Here is a 22,536-nt window from a genome sequence, read left to right as displayed (position 1 = left end):
AAGACAGCAGAAGACTCGATCGCCCATGTGACTACTGCCTCAAGGTTAACCTGTTACCATGGAGACAAGTCCGCCAATGAAAATTCAGCAGACGGTTGCGATGTTGACTGCAAGCTTTTTGTTTTAAGGGGTGACCTATTTTTTTTTTTTTTTTCCTCCTTCCCCCCTATTGCACCCCTCCACAGCTACTCAGACACACACCCCGCTACTGTGGCACATGTGCACGTGAACACACACACATTCTCACAGAAGAAAAAAACACACAAGAAGGCTACTAAGACACGCACAGCATACACATGCACATACACACTATGTGAATGGTTGTACACAAAAGATGCAATGGACAAAAGAAACCTTAGATATCAAATAATACATTTTTAAATCATTTTCTTAATTTGACCCTACGATTTTAAGTGCATATGTTAAGATCTTTCCCTTTCTAGAGCTGAAGATGCTAATCTAAAGGCAGCTTTTTTCAAAAGAAAGTGTTTGAATCCAAAACAAAGTTTTTTATCCTTCTGTAGTAGTGAACTCTTTGGGGATATTTAGTCTTTTAGAGAAGGTCGTGGTCAGCAAAATCTGCTGTCTTTTAAATTTGAATAACTGACACTATGAGATGAAACATCTTGTTTTTAAAGTGCCACTTTATTACAAAAGTATAAACTTGACTGACATTTCATGAATAGTAATCTTGATATAAAACATTACAATCTTTTGCACTTTAGCACTTAATTACACGCTTTTTGAGTACAAGACCCTGTAGTCTGAATAGCAAACACACAACAGTAGCTGCCACATTTAACTTAGCTGGGCTTTCCAAGAACACACCGTAGCTTCATGGCTTCAAAAACAACAAACAGAATACACTGAAAAATGTACATTGCAGCTGTTATTCGCAGTTTGTGTCACAAGATAAGTCATTCCAAAACACAAACATAATAGAAAAAGATAGATTTCTTGACACTGATGATATATTTATTATTCTTTCTCTTTTGTAATGTACATACACATTGCATCAACATACAGTATAATCACATTGTTTGTTTGCTGGGGATATTTGGTCAAATGAAATCATTGTTATTGTTATTGTTATTGTCCAGGATTTGGGTGTAAATTTTATGAGTGTGTTATCCTCGGGGTGATGCTCTGCTGCTTGGCGAGACCATTCGCTTCACAATTTTTTGTCATTTCTGCGATATTTTTTTAACACTATAACAGAGAGAGGAGGGAGTGATGATGGGATATGGCGTTTGCTAATACACATCGGTTCTACTTTCCAAGCCGCACTATGGTGAAACCCAAGCAGATTCATATGACCACAAGGCAGCGACAGATGCGAGTGAGGACTGAGCAGAGAGGGGGGGGGGGGGGGGGGGGGTCGGTCGAGTGGGCTGTCTCCAACTTTTGGACTCGAGCAGTCCTTTTTAGTCTCGTTTCATCTGTACTTTGTGTGTGTGTGGTGAGAGGAAATGACCTCTCCTCTCTGCTGCACAGAGTCCCACTGAGCCAACGACTTCCTTAATCTAACTGGCTTTGTGCTCTACAGAATAATAAAGCAACACACTAAAAAAAATGAACAACCAACGACAATAGAAAAAAAACAAAAAAACATTCACATAGAGGTACCACACGACAGTGCTTGATTTTTTTTTGGGGAGTTTTTTTCATGTTTTTTAGCATGCAACTTGTAGCAGGCAAAGTGCAGAAACAGGATCAACAAAGTAAAACACTTCATTTACAGACGGCAGTGGAGACAGTGTTCAGTCCATGTAAGATGAAACGAAACATGACGGAGGGAAGTATCCGGTCGGTTTTTCAACAATAATGATAGTCTAAATTAGTCAAAGCTTTTAGGAGGAATGCAAAATGTGTGCAATTTTTTATTATAATACTCTCATAATTGTTTCTCTCGGTCCCTGAGCGTTCAAGAATTTTGATTAGTAATTCATTCCTTTATATCATTTAAATTCCGTCCTGAATCACATCTTGACCAACTACAGGGAAGGCCTGTTCATGATAAGTGCTACCAAAAGATTTCCCACAATGCTGTGCCTTTTTCCCCTGATAAGAGTCCTGCTAGGACCATTTTTACCCGCTAGAATTGAGGAAGAATTTAGGCTTTTTACTTTATTGTGCTTTGCACATCTGTATCATTAAATAGAAGTGCTACTGTTACCTGCAGACTGCTCTGCGATGGTCTTGTGCTCTTTTATTATTCACTACCTTTGGATTCCTTTATAAGGTTTTTAGATTGGACTTTTTGTTCAGCCCAGGTCACAACAGATCAACATTACTGCCCCGAGGCCTCGCGGGCCTGTGAGAGGCATAATGTTATGACTTGAATGTAAACAGTATGTGTGGGTGAGCATGACAGGGGCTCAGCCGTCACTCCTTGTGGTGTTAGCTCAGCTCCTTGTGTGGAAGGATAGGGGTCACAGTGCTGCCGCCGCCTCAGAGCCCTGTCACATACATCTCCATGCCGTCGTTGAAGGTGAAGATGGTGGTGGTGCTGGACGTGGCGGAGCCCTGCTTCAGGTCGCCGATGCTCTCGTACAGGTTCTCCCCCGGCAGCAGCAAGGCTTTGGCGGGCAGGTGCTGCAACTTGGGGGTCTGCTGCGTGGGCGGCGGGGGCGGGGGCTGCTGCTGCTGCAAGGGCTGCTGGGCTTTCTTCCTCCTCGGCCGCAGGGTGGCACACGTGTTGGGGGGCCTCTCTCGCTTCCAGGCGCCGCCACCTTCCATGTTCTCATAGGCCAGATCGCACTCCTCTGTCCCGATGGACTCGTAGCAGTGGTCTACCAGGGGCCCTCCCACTGCTTTGCCCTCTTGAAGGGCCCACGTCTGGGGTTTGACCACTACACTAAACCCCCCGTCCCGGTCTCGGTCCCGGTCTCCGCGACCCAAGGTCCGGAAGCCAGGATTGGCTGGAGGAGACCCCGGCATGGCTCTCTTCTTCTTTCCTGGTTTGCACACCTTGGAGTACATCTCAGCCACCTGCAGGTAAACAACAAGTCACTGAGATTAGACTGTAAAAAAAAAAGGCTTGAAAGAAAAAGGAAACACGCTCATTTACTGTTCAATGCATGTCTAGATGTTATATATGAAGCTGACGTCAGCAGCCAGTCAGCTTGTCTTGGCTTAGCTTAGCATAAAGACTGGAAACCAAGGGAAATAGCTAGCCTGGCTGTCCAAAAGCAACTCTAGGAAGTCACTGCGCCAAGAAATACTCTGGCACATAATCCCCGGTAAAGCTACATTAAACAAAAGAGGTATAATGTGTGTTGGCAGATTAAGTTACCTTTGTACGAAGCCAGGCTAGCTGTTCCCCTGGTTTCAAGTCTTTATGCTAAGCTAAGCTTATTCATATTTAATGGACAGACACGTTCTTCTAACTCTCTATTTCAAAGTGAATAAGCATAATTTCCAAAACATAGAATAATTCTTTAATCTTTTTAAAATATTCTGTCTGCTGGACAATAAGAAAAGATTTTTAACTTGTTTCTCAAGCTGTGACTCTTTATGTCGCCTTGCTCGTTTTACATTAAAATCATGTTGAAATGATATCACCGCTTTTATATTTTGGTTTACCTTGTACAAACTGAGCAAGGATGTGTCATTTATCTGTCTTCATTTTGCAGTGGACTGAAGATCTCTTTGAGGATACTCAAGATACCTTCAAGAACGTACTTTTGTTAAACAACCTGGTTTTTAAAAGATCGCCTTTGCATTTGTTTTTCCCAAAAACAAATACGTAATACTGTACATGAGAGGCCCAAACTGATGCTGGATTAAATTAACGGATCATTGAATAGTGATGAATAAGTTGAGTGAAGTCCTGGGTCCAGCAGATACAGAATATGGAGACTGTAAATCAATCTGTAGAAGTGTTTGGTCTAATATCAAAGCTACCTATAATGGTGGCTTTAAGGGGGACATGGGGGACAAGGAGTTACACAGTAACTTCACACTGACTCACCACAGTGGCAGCCGGTTGTATATTCTCCACTGTGTGAGCACTTAGTGGTCCCAGGGCTTTAGTTTGGTGCATGAGCATCTCCTCCTCCTCCGGAGGTTTCCAGATGTACTGCTCTCCGTTGCCCATGAACATCACTTCCTGTCAACAGAACAACAAATTGGGGCAGAGCTCGTCGCATGTTCATCTTCTGTGAGTATTTGTGAATATAAAACATTGCATTTTAAAAACGAACAATGTTTATCAAAGACAAATGACCATCTTTAAACACACCGGAACTACTGTAGCAAAGAGAGGGCATTAGAAATGGATTTGATTTATTTCCTACAGTTATGAATAGATTTCCCCTGCAGGTGAAGGTTGTAACGCGAGGAGCTTATATTCTGGATGACTCAATTTCAACATGTTGCGTCATCCACGAGAACATCAGTGGTGAACAGCCCTGCGAGCAGACAGCGTACACATGTAAGCATGTGACCTGTGCGTGTTACTGCACTGAGGTCACGGCAGATAGCACGACCTCGCTGACCTCACGCGGGGCAGCAAATGGTCTCCCGCTGTCACCTGGAGGGGAGCAGAGAGCTATTATCCCCACAGTAACGGCAGACAGCCTGCCTACACCCCCGCTGCTGCCAACATATGGAAGAGGGGACACTGTTGAGAGCACAGATATCCCACTATCCCCGGGAACTCTTGAACACATCTCATTGGCCCGACTTCAAAGCAATGTCTACAGAAGCGCTAACAGATCTCAACCCCGTGCACGGTGAAGCCGAGTGCAGAGAAAACTGCAGCGTTGGCACGATTACAACCATGGAGATCCTCTGCTGCATCAACAGGAAATCTGACAGAAGTACTCTCCACTGTACCTGGACGACACGTTGCTTATTAATGTGTCACGCCGATGCTGACAAAAAGCGACACGTTCATCTTAACCCTCGGGTCAAATTGACCCGTTTTCCTATATTAATGTTTTTATTCAATTTCATAGCATTTAAAAAAAACCATTGAAGTGGTTTTGAAATAGTATTGAGTAAAAGTTAACATATTCTAGTCTGTGATTATCCATCAACATCCATTCCTTTCATTTTAGTCCAAATAATTCCTAATTTCTGCTTTTGTAACTCAAACATTAGGTATACATTTTTTTATGGACCATAAATTCCAAAAATAACTGTAAAACTGAAGTTGATAGTGTTGAAAACGTCAAAAAAGAGCATCAAAAGTGTTGAAAAAAGGGACAAAAACTTAAGAAAAAGTTAAAAGCCGATAAAAAGCCTCAGCAAAAGTGTTGATTTTCAATTTTGACGGGAAGGCAACACAAGGGTTAAAGACGTTTGTTGCGCATGTCAATACAGACGGCAACAACCACCTGGAAAAACCAATGAAACGGAGATGTCTGAGAGACCTTTCACACCAAACCGAGACACGTAGAATGTTTAACCCTTGTGTTGTCTTCCCGTCAACCATGGAAACAACAAAACAGTTTTTTCAACATTATTATCGCTTTTCCCACATTTTTGTCATTTTTACAATGTTATGGGTGCTTTTCCAAAGTTTTTTGATATTTTTAATGTTGACATTTTCAGTGCTTATTTCGAAGGCCCATTTTTTGTGGCAAATGTTTTTTTTTTAAACTGAAAACGGGTCAGTTTGACCCCAGGACAACATGAGGGTTAAACAAGACTAACTAAGGCCAACTCTAGTCCCGGGTGATAAACGCAGCTCCCGTGAGTCCAGTACCACAACACAACGGCACTGCAGCGGCCAATCAAACGAACAAGTGTGCATTCCTGGTAGATTCCTTTGTAATTCAGAGTTCAAAAAAAGATATATTTTTACAGCTTACCTGCCAACCATCACGACCACAGGTAAAAAAGACAAATTGGGATATTGTGATAACTTTCCAGCGTTATAAACTTTAAAGCGCTGTGCAATGTTTAAAGCCTTCAAATTTACAGTGTGTAGCCTTGAATTTTTTTTTATTTTTTTTTTCATACCACAGGGCTGTTTTCAGTCTGAACACCTGCTAAAAGTCTGCAGCCGCGCCAGCAGCTCTGTGAGACACAGTTGTTCTTGGAGCTAAATTCTAACATCAGCATGCTCACAGTGGCAGTGTTCACCATGTTCACCATCTCAGTTTAGCATTTTAACATTCAACAAGTCAGGGGATGACCAAAGTCTGTAAGATTCATCCTCCGGGGAACATGAATGTCTGTGCTGAACTTGATGGCAGTCCATCCGACGGTGCTCCGCGGACTCAATAAGAGACCAACAGTTCCACCCAATGATGTGGATAAGAGACACTTTCAGGGCCTTCCAGTAAAGTCAGCGCACGACGCTGATCTCATCTACCGCTCCAGTCGGACCTCTGGAGAGCAACTTAACTTAACTGTTAACTTCATCTCCCCCTCAGGTTTTCACTTCCTCACTCCCTTCAGCCCATAAAACTGAACCCGTTACAACATTACCAGATGATGGCGTCTAGGCCCAACACGAAGATGTGTTGTTATTGCCTTTGTTTTGCCTCTGACATTATGTGAGAAAAGTTCAGCTATTTATATGAATAGTTCTTTTATTACATGTTATCTGCCCCATGAAAAAATTTAAATTTAAAGACAATCTAATCCTTACAACCCATAGAAAATAATCTCTCACCTGAAATAATCTGCTCTAAAGGTTAAAAAGTTACCTACACAAATCCTAAATAACACAATTTTAAAACCAGGTCATTCCAGTAAAAGAACTTTTTTATTTACTTCAACAATCTTAACATAAAGTCCACTTACTAGCTTTTCCACTTTCAACTGCATCTCATGGTCTTCATCAGCGTATGGAGTTTGCCCAGTTGTCATGGAGATGAGATGCAGCTGAAAGTGCTAGAGAAAAGCTATTAGTAAGTGCACCACGTCCTCGTGGGAAGTTATTTTTCACTACTGTACTATGTTGAAAGTATGACATGTATAGCTTAATGAACAATTTAAATTGATGAAAAAAAATAGTTCTTCTACCAACCTTTGGGAATGCCGGGACATTGAAGGCATCCACGTTTCTACGGGGCAACTTTGTGCTGTGGGGGTGTGGTGGAGGAGGGGCCGGGTGGGACGGCGGGGCGTGTCGTGGAGGCGGCACCGGCGGCTCCACCATGTCCGTCCCGCTGTCCCTCTTTTGGGGAGCCTTGTCGGCCTTCCTCAGCTTCCTGACGCAGGCGTACTCGGCCGTCTCTGGAGGGTGAGGGGGAGACATGACCTGGGCCTCGGGTTCGGGTAGCCCTCCTTCCACGTCACCGTCTGGGTCGGGGGGCGCCGGGGTGTTGGCGGGCACTGCCGGGGGGGCCGGGGTGTCCGTCTGCCCGGCCCTGCCTACCATGGCGTACAGGGCATCGTCAGTACGTGTGGTGGAAGAGCTTCGGCCCACTTCGGAGTAAGTGTGCTCTCCCTCCTCTCCAGTCCCCGAGGGGATCTGGGGAAGCTGCCTGCCTTGAGAAGGAAGGTCAGAGTTAGACCTGCAGCAGAAGGTCCAGACCTTTCTTTTTAGATGCCGGTAGAGAGGAAAATCTGGAGCCGACAGTCAACTGGGAACTGACGTCAATGTTATGAGAAAACGCGGCCAAATTGACTTCATTCCACTTTAGTGGAAACAGGACATATGCTTCCAGTATATTTCTACAAACCCTCTCAGGCTACTGTCTCAGTGCCCACACACACAGTTCCCTGTTGACTGTCAGTTCCAGGACTTGTCTTGGCGCTCTGATTTCTGTCTTTGAGAGAGAAAGAGATGCATGTCTATGAATCGAGCTTGATCAGTCCAGTGGAATAAGGCTGAGCTGTGAAGGTAATGGGAATTCTGTTTTATGGTAAATTGCATTCATGGTTTTACATGAATTTAAGGCCGGATCAGACACGGAGCACGTGGAGGAAAGCGTGCGGTGACATCACTAGAATGAGCGTTCATTTTCATTATCTCTTGGTTTTTGGACTCCAAGCCATTTATTATGAGGACGAGCCAAATCCAAACATGCTTAATTTTCCGATCTATTTTCCGTTTTTGCCAATTCAGACTATAGTGATTCTGTTGGGTGAAAACCTTGTATCTCCACTGATTATGATTTTCATGGTTTAAAATAAGCGGGAAAATGATTGCTTGCAGTGGAAAAAAACTTTCACTCAAGTCCTTTATTTGAGTATTTTCTATTTTATGCTTCTTCATACTTCTACTCCACTACATTTCAGAGAAAAATATTGTACTTTTAACTCTACAGTTATTTTAAATTTGATGCAGTATGATGCAGCAATTTATACCAGTATTCTACCCTATATCTAAAATATGCTCCAAATTGGTCTTACATGTAAAAAATGATTAAAATGAATAATTAAATATTTAAAATAAGCCATTCTGTATACAAAGTACTTTAACTTTTGATACTGTAAGCACACTTAGCTGATAATACTTCTGTTCTTCTAACATTCTGAATGCAGGAATTTAACTTGTAATGGAGTATTTTTAGACTGTGGTATACTACTTTTAGTTGTAAAGGATCTGAATACTCTGTGGTTGAGGAAAACTTCAATTCTTCAAGATTTCCCTTTGATGATGCAAAAAGTGCTTTGTCATGCAGCTAAAAACATGACCAGCCTGTTTGATTTCATTGAGGAGTTGTTTTTCAGCAGACAGCAGAGAGGTACAGCACAGCACAGGTCGGGATCTGTATGTGAAAGATGCACTCACTTTTCCCATTGCAGTTCATCTTGTTCATCTCAGTGTCTGATTTACTGATGGAGCGCAGCTTAGACTGCCTGAGTATACCCTGACAACACACACACACACACACACACACACACACACACACACACACACAGAGAAGGCCAGTTAACATCTCATTAAGACTGAAGGGCTGTCCTCTGAATGATATTGTGCCCTGGTGAATTAGCTTTCTTTAGCAACTACTGCTGCAACACAAAGAAATGGAGGAGTGTGTGTGATACCTACCATGTCCATGAGACGGTGTTTTCCACCCTCGCCGGGAACATTGTGTGTCTTCCCCTTCCTGTGGTAAACACAACCGCTCTGTCACACGGGTTGACACTTAGTACAGAGATGGACTGTGTGCGTGCGTGCATGCGAGTTTGAGTCACTGTCCATGTGTGTCTGAGTCATCGCGTGTGTGTGTGTGTGTGTGTGTGCGTGTGTGTGTGCGTGCGTGCGTGCGTGCCAGTAGTGGTAGTTTTACTCAAGAACTGCACTAAAGTACCAATTTGAGGTACTTTACTTTAGTATTTCCATTTAAAGATACTTTATACTTCTACTCGGAGAGGCAAATATTGCACTTTTTACTTCACTGCATTTCTTTGATAGCTTTAGTTACTTTGCAAATTCAAATTATTAAGACAAATACTGATACTTTTGTACTTTTACTTGATTAAGATTTTGAATGCAGGGCTTTTACTTGTAACAGTATTTTTACACTGTATTGCTACTTTTCTTAAGTAAAGGATCTGAGTACCTCTTCCACCATCGGTACATGCAGGTGTAAATGAGCATGTGTGTGTGTGCGTGTGTGTACGTGTGCGTGTGTGTTTGTGTGTGTGCGTGTGCGTGTCTCACCTCTGGCAGCCCACGCAGAGCACCACGATGAGGATGGTGACCACGAAGGCTGAGGCAGCAGCGATAGCACCCAGCAGCAGGACCTTGCCGTAGGGAGGAGCCGTGAAGTTTAGCCCGTCCTGCATGGAGGCCATGTGGGAGCGCTGACGCTCACTTGCTCTCACACACACTCACACTCACACCCTTACAACTCATCCACGCAGGAAAGTACCACGGTCTCTCTGGGATCTGCAGCGAGAAGACACAGAGTGGTGCTTAATTAAAAAACCATCTAACCTTTACAAAACATGTAGTAGGGCAACAAAGCCGCAGAAGCAGGAGTCAAATATTCACAGTGAAGAAGATTTGAAAAATCAGAGTGATGCGAATCAAGATCTGAGTCCGAGGATATCATCAACCACGTTGATGTGTTTGTGTTAAATAGTCGTCTTTGTACTATTTGTGTAATTGTCGCCTAACTCTGTGTGTGTTTTGCTTTTCTTTTTGTTTTGAGCGGGAACGCAAAATGAATTTAAACTGACTAAAAAGTTGTATTGTATCTGATAGGTGGAATATTTGAAAATGCAAGTTTTCAAATGTATTTCATCTGTTCTAAGGGTCTTCCACAGAAGGGTTAGTTTGAGGTAACCCATCTCACAGTTTAGAATAGATTAGAAGTTGTAAATCTATTAGAAGTGTCTTACATATAAGGAGTAGTTTGAAGGTAACACTACCCCACAGAAATAGACAGACTAAAATATGGGAGGACAAGAAGAATATAAAAAAGCAGTTATTCTCATGTTCAGCAGACACCCTTGTGCAGACAAATCATCGGACTTGTCATCTGTTGGAGTCTCCACCATCGTTTCCCGATATCAACCCCAAATATCATTTGGCATCCCGAAACCCGAGCAGATCCAGCAAAGGGTGAGTAAATATTCATTATTTTTTGAATATACATTTGCTCCCTTCTATGGTTATCTGTAAAAGAACTGTTTTTGTGGGGAAGGAGTAAAAAAAGAATGATAGAGACATGATCTAGTTGTGAAATTGATAATTGGTTATTGCTAAACTGAATGGTATTAAATTCCAAAATGTTACAAATGGCGTTTGAATCCGATTGTGAGTAAGGTTTTTCAGAGATTTTCAGACAGCTGTTGACCTGAAATCATCCGACTCGTCATCTGTTGAAGTCTCCACCGTCATTTCCCGATATCCTTCCCAGATATCGGTACGGTAAGAGGGGAAAGTGAGAATTCTCATCCAGCGCTGAAACAGACATTACGCCTCCGGCATGTGCTTCTGCTTTACCTTGTTGGAGGGATTACCGAGATCTGTGTCACACTTGCATAGACATCAGCAGCATACCTGCTCACCAACAAAGATTTGCAAGTGTCTGGGTCTGCAAAGCTTAAATGTGAGCTGGAAAGTAATCCAACAATTCTACATTTACCACTTAGAAATATATATCTGAACGCTTTGAATCTCCGTTCGCAGGTAGCTGCTGCAATGCATGTGTGTAAATACACGCTTCCCGTGGTTTGAACCATTCAAACAAGAGCAAACATAAATATTGAGAAGGTACGATGAGTCACAGCCAGAGCTGAACATGCCAGCAGGCAGAGTAACCTGAAGCACTGAAGGAGACGAGTGAAAGCAGAGCAAGCAGACAGAAACGTCTTCTTCCTTTTTTTTGCTTCTCCTCTACCCCTCGCTTCTTGCCAGATCATTTCATATTTGGCAGGGAAATATGTTTCAAATAAACAATAAAAAAAAAAGGAAAAAAAAAAAGAAAACACGGAGCATAACGAAAAGACCAAACAACAAGCCTGTTTTTAATCTCTGTCAAATCGCACCATCTGTCTACTGTGACAGTGTGTCTTCATGTGTGTTTATTTGTCACTTGTCCATCAGCAACAACGAGACAGACTGAGGGAAACATACCGCCTGGTTTCATCCAGAGTCTTGTTGTTGTTGGGATGATGATACTAAACTGTCTTTATGCGTACGTCCAAATGTCTTTCATGTATTTATTCAGCTTAAAATGACAGATTTTCTTCCAAAAAAACCCCCTCCACGATGAAACTTCCTCGCTAATGATCTAATCTGACACTTGTTTTAGTATTAGATTCCACATAGATCCTTTCATTTCAGGCAGAATGGAATCACCACGGTCCAAATACTGTAATCATTTGTTTCTGGTGCAGCATGTGGATCTTCTCTGAAGGTTAACCAAAGCCTCGGACACCTCTAGACTGTTGCGGTCTTTTTGCAGCTCAGATAGCTTTAGCTTTTAGCGCTGCAGTAGAGATCTGTGAAGGGAGTGGGGCCTAATGAGGATTCAGGCAAACCAAGCATGAATTTCTGATACGCTCTTCTTCACTCTAATCATCGGTTCAGAACCTTGTTATTTGGTTAAACTTAATTTGGGGTTCATTATGCGTTATATAGATCTCATCCACTAAAATTGCACAAAGATGTATGAATCTGCCAGCCAGGTCTGCTGATTTAGGCCATACCCACGCCAGTTAAGCAAATCCTATATTTGTTATTGTCTGTCACCCAAGTGGAGCCATATACATATATATATATATATATATATATATATATATATATATATATATATATATATATGTTATCATAATAGACTCCATGGGGTCTGATTATTAAAAAAAAGATGTATATTTAGAAGTGTTCAGGGTGTTTTGTGTGCCATCTTCCACAGAAGAAAAAGCCTTCAGTCTGTCTCACCACTATATTTGCAAGACCGGCTGCATATTATCTACGGCCAACAGATTTGCCTGCTCAATCTGGCACACATACCAAAATTTTGCACTATTTTCCACTGTCTTTTATTTTCTAAAATTTGCGCACACAATGTCCATCAGATGTGACATATCATCTCTGCATCTCCTTTTTTTTTTATACATTTTTACTGTTTGACTGCATGACAACTCTAAGCATCCACAGCCATGCCAGTGGTGCTTTAAGGTATAATTAAGTCAGTCTTAACTCAAAGTCCCGCATTGGAGTTCATTATATTTTAGTTACATGTCCAACATACTGTAGGTCAATACATTGACACTGAAAGTATACTAATCAGTCAGATCGTTGCACACTTTGATGTTTTTATCCACATATGGCTGGGGGGGGGGCGTGTCTGTGTTTGACTGACAACAGCTTGCAGGATCAGCATTGAACCGGACAGCGGGGACATTTGCAGGTATGTTTAGGCTACATGTTAAATGTGCTGCGGCGGTACAGCTAATTAGCTACGTAGCCTGCAAACTGTCATCAGCAGGGCACTGTCCCACAGTGAATGTTTGTGTGGTTGCTACGGATGAGGTTGCACTTCCAATGTAAGTGATGTATAAACAAGAACGTAGCAGGAAAGCTGATGTGGGTTGCTGTTCAGAGTCTGTGGCTCGTGTGTTGAACCCTAACTGCGGAGGGGGGTGCTACACACTGTTGAATGAATGCAAAATTAGAGGGCGCCATCAGGGAACAAAAACTATAATTTTTTTGTCTTTTAGTTTCTGATTTACAGAGAAGAAATGTGTGCTGTAGCAGACAAAATTGATTCAGTGTAATTCCAGTTAGACTTTAACCCAGTCAGTATAAGGGGGGGGGGGGGGGACATCAGTGGTCAGCACAGGAATCTGCACCGCCTCTGGGGATTTTCCCCTTCATCTTTTATTTTCTTCTTTGTGAATGTTTCTTCTTTTCCTGACTGATTTTCCTCCTGTATCTGCAGAGACAGGACCAACGTGCATCAGGCTCTGCAGAAGTTGTGCAGATTTGGGGGTAATTTGCATTTCTTTGAGGCGATCCAGCCACTAACCAAACTGTTCTCAGCATGAAATCCAATTTGCACCAAATTTCATACGCAGATGTCTCGGTGGTCCTTTCGCACGGGGCTTGTAGTTTTCATTGTAAGTTCGGGACAATCTGACCACAACTGCTTGGTTTCCTGGTTCAAATGAACCCATTAGTCCATATTAACACAATCTAAGTCGTATTTTACAACACTACATATCCAACCAAGTTGCATTCTTCTCTGAGCATGTCTAAAGAGCAGCAAACAGGTTTTCCCAGCATATCTGTCCAAACTATTTGGGTATTTTAACAACAGTCAGCAAACATGTCACAGATTTCACAGACCTGCTTTGAATGTCACCAATTCCTCCACCACCTTCAACAGAACACTTCCTGAGTGAGTCTGAAATATTATTCTGGATGTCAAGAGCCCTGTGAGGCAATGCCCGTTTAATTCACAGTTGTGTCAGTGTAATTATATCTGTGCTGATTTGACAACAGAGCCGAGGAGTGGAGATGGAGAGGGTAATGAGAGAGAAGAAAGGGGAAAGGTGTAGGTGTGGAGGAAAAGAAAGGAGATAGAGAGGAGAGGAGGAGACATGCGTGGGAGTCCTGTGGCAGGTGTTTGAAGACGCTGAAAGCAGATGATGAGAGGAGGCTGTCACATTTCCCAACAAGGTTTTCCCCGGCCTCCCTTCCCCTTCCCTGTCTCACTGAGTGTGTCCTCACCTCCCTACCCATTCTTCTCTCCCTCTTTCCCCCGGCCTCCGCCTGCGGTGTTCAGCCAGAGTGACACCTCAGCACTGCAGTGTAATCTCTGGCCCTAGAGCTGCCTCACACGAGCCAACCAATTGGACGTAGCGCTTAGAGCAAGAGCGAGAAATGGCCCTTCCCCTGGCTGATTTTTTTTTTTTTTTTTGCTAAACAAAGCCCCCCCCCCCCCCCACACACACACACACCCTCCGTAGGCACAGAGGCGCCTGTGGCGCTCAGTGTGCTCGTTACAAACTACCAGCAAATGCCTGCAGGTGTAGATCTGCCAGGTGTTGCCCTGGCCGTGTATCACAGAACAGAAGGCTACTTAACACTGAGGGGGGGGGGGGGGCGTTTTGGCGAGGGAACCGGAGCATCAGTGATCATTAAAATCTGGTTTCTTTACTGAATCACATGCGATGCATGTAGCGATGTAACAATGCGGATCTCGGGCTGAAACGGACTCAAATAGCTGGGTTATCGGTGACTACGGGGCCAATCTTTTCTACTGAGTGTTGACCAATTTTTTGCTGCATCTAAAGCGTTTACACTTGAATTTGAACTCCTGTTCATTTTGATTATGATCCCAGTCTCTTCCACACAGTGAGCCGTACAGCTTATTAATTAAACACTGAGTATTGGCCGATGCCCAAAGCCCAGGTATCGGTATCGTATTGGGACTAAGAAGTCAGATCGGTGCATTGCTATGGTCATAAACCCATAAGTCAGATATAAACCAGTAAAAGTTCACCTTTGGAACTAAATTTTAGCAAATAAAGCATGTCAAGGTCTGAAAGCTAGTAAGTGGACCTTTGAGCTTATATTCTGTTGCAGCATATAAAAAAATACCGATTTCTATAGCTTCCTTGTATATGTTTTTCTCTTCTTGTGTCGGGGACACACACGAGACTAGCGATTATTTTCTTTATTGATTAATCTGCCAATTATTCTTTGGATGGGTGATTTGATTCATGACACACTGGAAACCAACCTAAAATTGGCTGTTTTGTTTGAGCGACAGTGTAAAATATTCAAAATATTGTATTTTCTATCACACAAGGTAAAAGAGAAGCAGCAAACACTTTAGGAATGAGAAGCTGGAATTGAAAGGATTTGTAATTTTTGGGATTATTGAAAAGGTCTAATTGTTTTTCTGTCAATCGACTAATCAACTAATCAACTAATCATTGCAGCTGTACAGACATTACGTCGGGTACAGGGGGATGAATGAATGAATGAATGGGCTACAACAGTTGCAATGTGGACGACATAGAGCTGATTAGCTGACCGTTAGCTAAGCAATACAAAATTATTTTTGTATTTTTCAAGCTAAATTGCTAAAACCCGATGATGCTTATAGATTAATCTGTTGCTTATTTTCATAATTGATCGATGAATTACAAGTAACAATCACAAACAGCAAATGTATTCAGTTGATAGTGATAGAAAACCGAGACAAGCAGAACATCGTCTTCTGGAAAACCAAAGAGTGGATGACTTAATCGACTATCAAAATAGATTTTTGATTGAATAATGATTACACCATTCTATCTCATGGTTCCAGCTTCTCAACTGTGAGAAATGTGCTGCATCTACTGTTCCTCAGAGAAAATAAGACGTATGGGGACATCACGTTGGACTGGGGGAAACGTGATTGAAATGTGTCACTGTCCTCTGGTGTTTTAGCTCCTATCAACTTAAGCGCTATTAATCGATTATTGGAGAAATTAACCATTAGTTGCCGTCCTGGATTACTGATTATATGAACATATCACCTGTTAACTCTGATCCAATCTCTTCTCTAAAGGAAACACGCTGGGGGAAACATTCGACCAATCGGATCAAATTTAAGAAAAAAAATGCATTTTGTCTTTTTGTCAAACAAAATAAATGCTACTGATGCTCTAACTGTTAAAATCAGCAACAAACATGGTTTCTGCTAATGGCACAAAAGTCAAACATGGAAATCGGTTGTATTATCCTCATCAAAAGCATTTCCTAAGGGACACATTTCGCCCTACGGTGTTGCAATAACTACCAGTAGGGTTTTCATTTTCTAGGAACGTGCGCTACATTACATGTGTTCATTATTAATCAAACTGGAGCTCGGCAGTGGCCTCTCTGCCGAATCTGCTCAGGTTTGGATAAACCACCTGGGAGTTCAAGTGGAGCAAAACCCTCACCCTCTGTGTGACACAAATAACAGCTGTGTGTGTGTGTGTTGTGTGTGTGTGTGTGTGTGTGTGGTGTGTGTGTGTGTGTGTGTGTGTGTGTGTGGTGTGTGTGTGTGTGTGTGTGTGTGTGTGTGTGTGTGTGTGTGAGAGAGAGAGAGATGGGGGGAGAGAGGAGCGAGCTATTGTGTGAGAATGTGAATTAGGTCAAATGTTTGCTTGCAACAACGATTAACCAAGCCCCGTGAGGAAGAAAGCTGAGGCTCTGTCTTATCTGTGCAACGCTGCCGCTGATCCAAACACTGCCTGACATTATCCACAGCAAATTATACAGAATAATGTCTTGTGTTGAGATGATTCACATTCTTTCCAGCAGCTTGGAAACAACAAGAGAGGTGCTGAAAGTTAAAAAGGGAAATCATCATCAAGGTTTTTTTCCTCTGTGGATCTATTCAGTGAAATCCTCCATGAAGGCTCGTGTGTAGCCTATATCTGTGGAGGTGTGTGTGTGTGTGTGTGTGTGTGTGTGTGTGTGTGTGTGTGTGTGTGTGTGTGTGTGTGTGTGTGTGTGTGTGTGTGTGTGTGTGTGTGTGTGTGTGTGTATGTATGTATGGGGCTCATGATGGCCCCCACTCAGCAGCCATCAATCTCACGCTGGGTGACGGTTTGGCTGCCCGGCTCGCTGCGCCTCTGGGCTCCGACACCTCCAACCGCAGTGATGCTGACAACAGGTTCCAGACCTCAAAACCATGCATGCTGGGAAGATGGGTAAAATAAATAAAAAAATGCCCGTGCAGGAGGAGGCTATGAATGAAGAATTTCAGGCATGATGCAGTGTGGGCTTTTATCATTGTTTCATTAAGCCTGTAGCAACCACAGGGTTCTCCCCTTCCTTCTCCTTCTTTTTCTTCTCCTCTAATCATCAAAGCGTTTCCGATTCATTTCCAGATCAAAGTGAGGATGGTAAAGGATGTTGTGTCCCTGAGGTCAGCTGGCAACTTACACGACAAAGCCAGTTCTCCCCCCCCCCCCCCCCCCCACCACACACCATGAGTGAGGGAGGGGGGGGGGGCTGCAAATGTTAACGGAAGGTCTAACGATAATTATCTTTGTGCTTCAGAGTCAGCAGGAATAACCACACAGAAAAAAAACTAAAACTGATTGGAGGCTTCCTGCGCCTTCCCCTCATCAAATCCCAATGAAGTTCTCTGATGGATCCGTTCATTTTGGGGGGCTTTAAAATTCACAAAAAGGCAATGCAGTTCCGCTGAGGTGGGTGCACACGTGTCTGTGTGTTAAATGTCTGACCAGTGGAGATGGAGAAAAAGGCAGGGCAAACACAAAGAAAGAAGGCAGCGGTGGGTTACATGTCCCGGATGAATAAAAGATGCTGTATGGCAACTGCGTGTGCAGCTTATCGAGCTCAATCTATAGGCACATATGCATGACCCCCCCCCCCCATACACACACACACACACACCCCACACCTCCTCCCTCCAGCCTGTCACATAGCCACGGGCACAGAGCATTGCGCTATATCCCTGTACTCACTCAGCTCAGAGAGATTTGGGGAGGCGCAGCGTCAACCCCGGTCGCTCCGTTTAGTGTCTGCTTCCCCTCGGACCGGCCGCTCCCCGCGACCATAATCAATCAAATGCGAGAACTTGGCTTCCTTGGGCTTCAGAAAACAGGAATGCAGCATATTGCATGTGACATCCTTTAAGCGCCCGCTGACCCGCTCGTGCGCCCCGTCCGCGCGCCTCCGCTCCCCAGCCAGAAGGGAAGGCTGGGAAGTGTCTAACCTGGTTGTGTGCTGCTGCTTCCTCCACTGTTATCTCCAGGTTTTCTCCTCCACAATCCCCCTCAAGCCCCTTCCATCTGTACTCGCATCCCCTCCGCTCAGCTACTGGGCTTCCATGTGACACAGACAGAGCTGGAGACCCCCCAATTTGGAATTTGCCTTTTGATTCTAGCGTCATCTCTTGGAAGGATGAGGAAGTGTTTAGCTGGGTCTAGTAAATAAGGCTGCTGTTGGAGGAATTCTCAGTCCCTGAATAGGAAGAGACCATTTAGAATCTGCCCAATGTGGACACTCCGGATCTGAATTACACTCTCGGTTCTGTTCTGTTGAAATTCTTCTCATTATGTGTTGTGGGTGCTTGTTTAATTTGGCTTATGGGATGCCTTTAAACCTGCAAAAAGAATCAGAGAAAGCCACACCACAACAAGTTGGTTGGAGTCTTTATTGTATTGATCTCTTTAACTATGGGAATGGATTTATGGTGAAATTGCATTGGATCAATATCAACTTCCCCCATGAGAGCCTCTGCCACTATTAACAGTGGGTCTCCTTATCGGGGTTCATGTTTGCCTTTTTACTTAAATGAAAAGAACAGTACTAATATCATAATGTCAGGTCTAAATGTTGTAAAATATATAAATGTAGGCCTATAATGTTTTGTTTCAACCTTTCCACTCTCACACACCTTCGAGGCCAATAAAGCTCTACCGCTCTCTATCATCCCCTACTGGTGCGTTCAGGGCCCTGCAGGAGCCAACCGCCTATCAGGGTGCAGGAGACGGTGTTGCTGTATGAGGGTCAATCCATGCCACAGTGAGGGAGAAACGAGAATTATATGGGGAGAGGGCTTTTGAACATAGAAGCTGTCCTGCCAAGACAGAAGACAGCAATAGTCCTCTGAGGAACAGAGGAAGCAGTGAGACATTATAGAGACCCAGGGTCCACAGGAAGAGGAGGACAGATTGGATTCGAGGCCACTGATCGTTTTCAGTTTCTTAACAACGGTCAACATTTGTTTCTCTTTTAACCATGACCTCCATCCTTCCCTTACCCAAACACGCTGTTTCTTTTCTGGCACTTATTTCTCTGATTAATCCAATAATCATTGATACAGTTTTAATCAAACTTGCTTGTTTTGTCTGACCATCAGTCCAAAAAAGAAATGTCTTTGTTTACAATGAATTAAATAACAGAAAATCCTTAAACTTCAGGAAGCTGGAACCAGAGAGTGTTTGACATTTTTGCTAAAAAAAAATAACGGATTATTAAAATTGTTAGAGTCATTTTCTTTGATTGCTTTTTTCTCCCCAGCTGGTTCACTCCCCCTCCCAGGGAATGTGAGTCATGAACTGCATAGAACCCCTCAACTGTTGCATTAATAAAGTCAGCAGGGTGAGGGAAAGTGGAACATATATTCCAACACATAATAAGTGCACTTCCATTCATCCGTTGTTGTTGTTGTTGTTGTTGTTGTAAACTCATTTTCAATTTGCGTATTAAAAAACCTGAGTGGAAACTTGGAAAAAAACTGGAAATTAGAAAAAGATTCAAAAACATTTTGACACTGTGTTGTCTCACCCAGCGTTGAAATGAACCTGGCTTAACAGGAGGATTCTGTTTCAGAGTAGCCTGAAAAAAGAGTAGAAATATGGTTTTAACAGCCTGAAAAACAATTCAAATATAGCTTTACTTGGACATTTATGCCTTTAATTTTAAAATCCTACATCAGAATGGTCCGATATTACCTGAGTAACACACTGGATATGTGTTGTCTCACCCAGTGTTGGAATGAACCTGGCTTACCATGAGGATTCCTGTTCAGAGTAGCCTGAAAACAATAAAGATATGGCTTTAATTAACAGCCTGTGGTAAAGTCGGTGTTTTGCTAAAAATCTAAATGGAAACCAACCTTGTAAACAAATTATGACATCCACGAAGTATGGGACTCTTTTAGATTATTAGATGAAAAATCCAATCTGTGTGGAGCAATGAGGAGACTGTCGTTTGTCAAATTAATACATGAAAACAACATAATCATTTCATATTTCCATCGTGTTTTTCCACAGTTTGCTGTTTGACTGGAACTCTTTTAATTATGACTTCTTCTTCAGCAATGGTTTAACACCTGACTAACTGTCTGGATGCACTTATTCTGTTTGCGTCATGTTAGTGTGCACTTATTTTTGTGCGCAGATTTTCTGGAAAATGTGATAAATGCCTGTGCCACATTTGGATAGAAATCTGAAACTAAAAAGCCTCACACAGCATCCCGAGGCTGACTTTGTCCCTCGGGGTTTCCCTCTCTTCTGCCTGTGGTGGCATTAATCGCCCCTCATACAGCCTCCCCTCCCCCCCCCCTGCGCCGTAGTTCCCACTCAGGGACAACCTATGTGTTTTCCTCTTGAGCTAAAGCGCACTGTGCGCTTCCTCACACATCTGGACAACATGGACCTAAAGCGCGTCGCAGATTGACGCTCGTGTCCGAGCATTAAAAAAACCCAAATCGAGTTACTTCACTGCTGCTGTCCCCATCACCTTCATCACCTTCATCATCTTCATCAGAGCCTGCGGGAGCAGGAAGCAGAGGAAGATGGGCTGCTGCTCGGCACGATGCATGTTGATCCTCCTGTGCTGTCTGCAGTTGGTAAGATTGTTTTCCTTAGACACATCACACTGTCTTTACCTTTCTGGGGATACTTAACTTACAACTCATACTATTACAAGTCACCAAAAATGACAAGTAAAAGCAACATTTGTATTGAATTGAACACCTGAAAAGACTTGTTGTGTGTTATAAAAGTAAGTTCATTTGTTGGTGCTTTGAAGCACCTTGTATGTGTATGTATATATATATATATATATATATATATATATATATATATATATATATATATATATATATATAATTTATCAAGGCTACAGTATTTATATAGCTCACTTACATACTTAAATACCTGTTAAACACACTCTTTGCTGCTAGATTTGGTGATAAAGTCACTAATAAACTACAAGTAAAAGCAACATTTTCATTGAATTTAATACCTGAAAAGACTTGTTTTGTGTTATAAAAGTAAGTTAATTTGTTGGTGCTTTGAAGCCCTTGTGTATATATATATTATTTATTTATTTTTTCCTGACAGTATAACCTCTTATACAGACTAAAGGCTGCAGTATTTATATAGCCTACTGAAATACTTAACTACCTGGTAAAACCCACTCTTTTCTGTTAGATGCGGTGACCTACCATTGACATGGTCATTATTAATCATCTTTCTGCCTCGGCCGCCATCTAAATAACAACAGCAGACGTTGGAGGTGGTTCCAGCTTTCTTGAATGGGAATCGCTTCAGCTTTTCTTGGTGTTCTGTTCACGAAAATAGAACCTGTGATTGAAACTGTTGCCAGCCTTCTTTTACCCACTTTCTGATATTTCATAGAACAAACACATGGCAGACTCTTTAATACTGAACATAAGTATTAGGTACAGCCTTGTTAAATATATATTGCATGTACGCTTGTAAGTAAGTGCTTATGAACGCAGTGACGCCCACCAGTGCAACACCACAAAAAAAAGGCTGAGCCCCTTTAGACGCTGTCTCTAAATGCTGCATTCTTTTCTAATACCTTTTGATTTTGATCTTTGTACATCACCACGTAGATTGTCTATTTTAAACATTTATGACGTCAATTATAGAATCGTGTCGGGGTCTGTATTTGACTAAGACAACCCGAATTGAAAAAATCTTCACCGTCGGATAATGTCCACCCGGTTTCTTGAGTTGTGTCTGTTGCTACATACTGTTCGAAGAGGATTGCTCTGACCTACCTGCTGAATGTCACCACTTGATAAATTCACATATTTCTTCTTCACTGGTATAATTCTTAAATCAGCGGTACGCACCGGTTCGTTGAGTCCATATGCGTGGATCAGTGCGCCTCGGCATCCTCTTCGAGTGGACAGGGGTCCTTGGTCTGTAGTCTTGACACATTTGGGTCATCATCATTTACTTCTGGGGCTCCAATCCCCTCCTAGGGGTAAATGAGGTACTTGATTAAGCACACACTCAAACCAACAATTATTGAAGAAAAAAAAAAAGAAAAAAATTATACTAATTTAAGAAAAAATATTAATAATTAAAAACTATTTTTAATTATTAGACCATAAAAAAAAAAATATATATATATCTATATTAAATAATACAACCTAAAAATATTAATACTGATAATACAGAAAAATAAACCTTACAACTTAAAAATTTCATAATATAAAAAAATGAAAAAGTATTATATATAAAAAATTAAAAATTATTAATAATATAAAAATATAATTAATCATAGAAACAAACTAACTAACCACATTAGACAATAAATTTATAAAAATATAAAAATGTATTCAAAACTTTTTATATCTGCCCTCTTGCAGGCCCGATAAAGCACCACGC

At 42.3% G+C, this 22,536-nt stretch overlaps 2 protein-coding genes across 4 annotated transcripts in view; one reads left to right on the top strand and one right to left on the bottom strand.

Moving 5' to 3' along the window:
• Positions 1 to 626: 626 nt before the first annotated feature.
• Positions 627 to 18,229, bottom strand: si:dkey-70p6.1 (nuclear receptor corepressor 2). Of its 2 annotated transcripts, XM_032520060.1 has the most exons (8): positions 17,845 to 18,229; positions 9,575 to 9,802; positions 8,960 to 9,017; positions 8,699 to 8,777; positions 6,986 to 7,449; positions 6,760 to 6,849; positions 3,974 to 4,111; positions 627 to 2,991 (listed from the first exon to the last, which is right to left on the bottom strand). In XM_032520060.1, exons 2-8 carry the CDS (start codon positions 9,706 to 9,708, stop codon positions 2,452 to 2,454), a joined length of 1,503 nt encoding a protein of 500 aa, XP_032375951.1. In that variant the 5' UTR covers positions 9,709 to 9,802; positions 17,845 to 18,229; the 3' UTR covers positions 627 to 2,451. The 2 variants fall into 2 exon arrangements, with proteins under 2 accessions (XP_032375951.1, XP_032375952.1); XM_032520061.1 differs by lacking the exon at positions 6,760 to 6,849 and having other exon boundaries at positions 17,845 to 18,228.
• A 2,224-nt stretch (positions 18,230 to 20,453) lies between these two features.
• Positions 20,454 to 22,536, top strand: part of LOC116692089 (sodium/potassium-transporting ATPase subunit beta-1-interacting protein 3) — a 32,895-nt gene continuing 30,812 nt past the window's right edge. For both annotated transcript variants that reach the window (XM_032520099.1, XM_032520100.1), the window contains exon 1: positions 20,454 to 20,738. In XM_032520099.1, the coding sequence (XP_032375990.1) occupies positions 20,685 to 20,738 (54 nt within the window). In that variant the 5' untranslated portion in view covers positions 20,454 to 20,684. The remainder of the gene's footprint in view (positions 20,739 to 22,536) is intronic.

Source organism: Etheostoma spectabile, chromosome 7 (assembly GCF_008692095.1).
Source record: "Etheostoma spectabile isolate EspeVRDwgs_2016 chromosome 7, UIUC_Espe_1.0, whole genome shotgun sequence".
In the NCBI taxonomy this organism is placed as follows: Eukaryota; Metazoa; Chordata; class Actinopteri; order Perciformes; family Percidae; genus Etheostoma; species Etheostoma spectabile.
The sequence above is the reverse complement of the archived record's forward strand: the minus strand, read 5'-3'. Positions and strand labels throughout refer to the sequence as shown.

Bases quoted from the DNA above. Each gene is read 5' to 3' on its own strand.
- si:dkey-70p6.1 (XM_032520060.1), bottom strand. From the start codon at position 9,708: ATGGCCTCCATGCAGGACGGGCTAAACTTCACGGCTCCTCCCTACGGC. The intron at 6,850-6,985 runs GTTGGTAGAAGA...GCTTTTCTCTAG, and splicing joins ATGTCCCGGCATTCCCAAAG to CACTTTCAGCTGCATCTCAT. The intron at 2,992-3,973 runs GTGAGTCAGTGT...GTTTACCTGCAG, and splicing joins TACAACCGGCTGCCACTGTG to GTGGCTGAGATGTACTCCAA.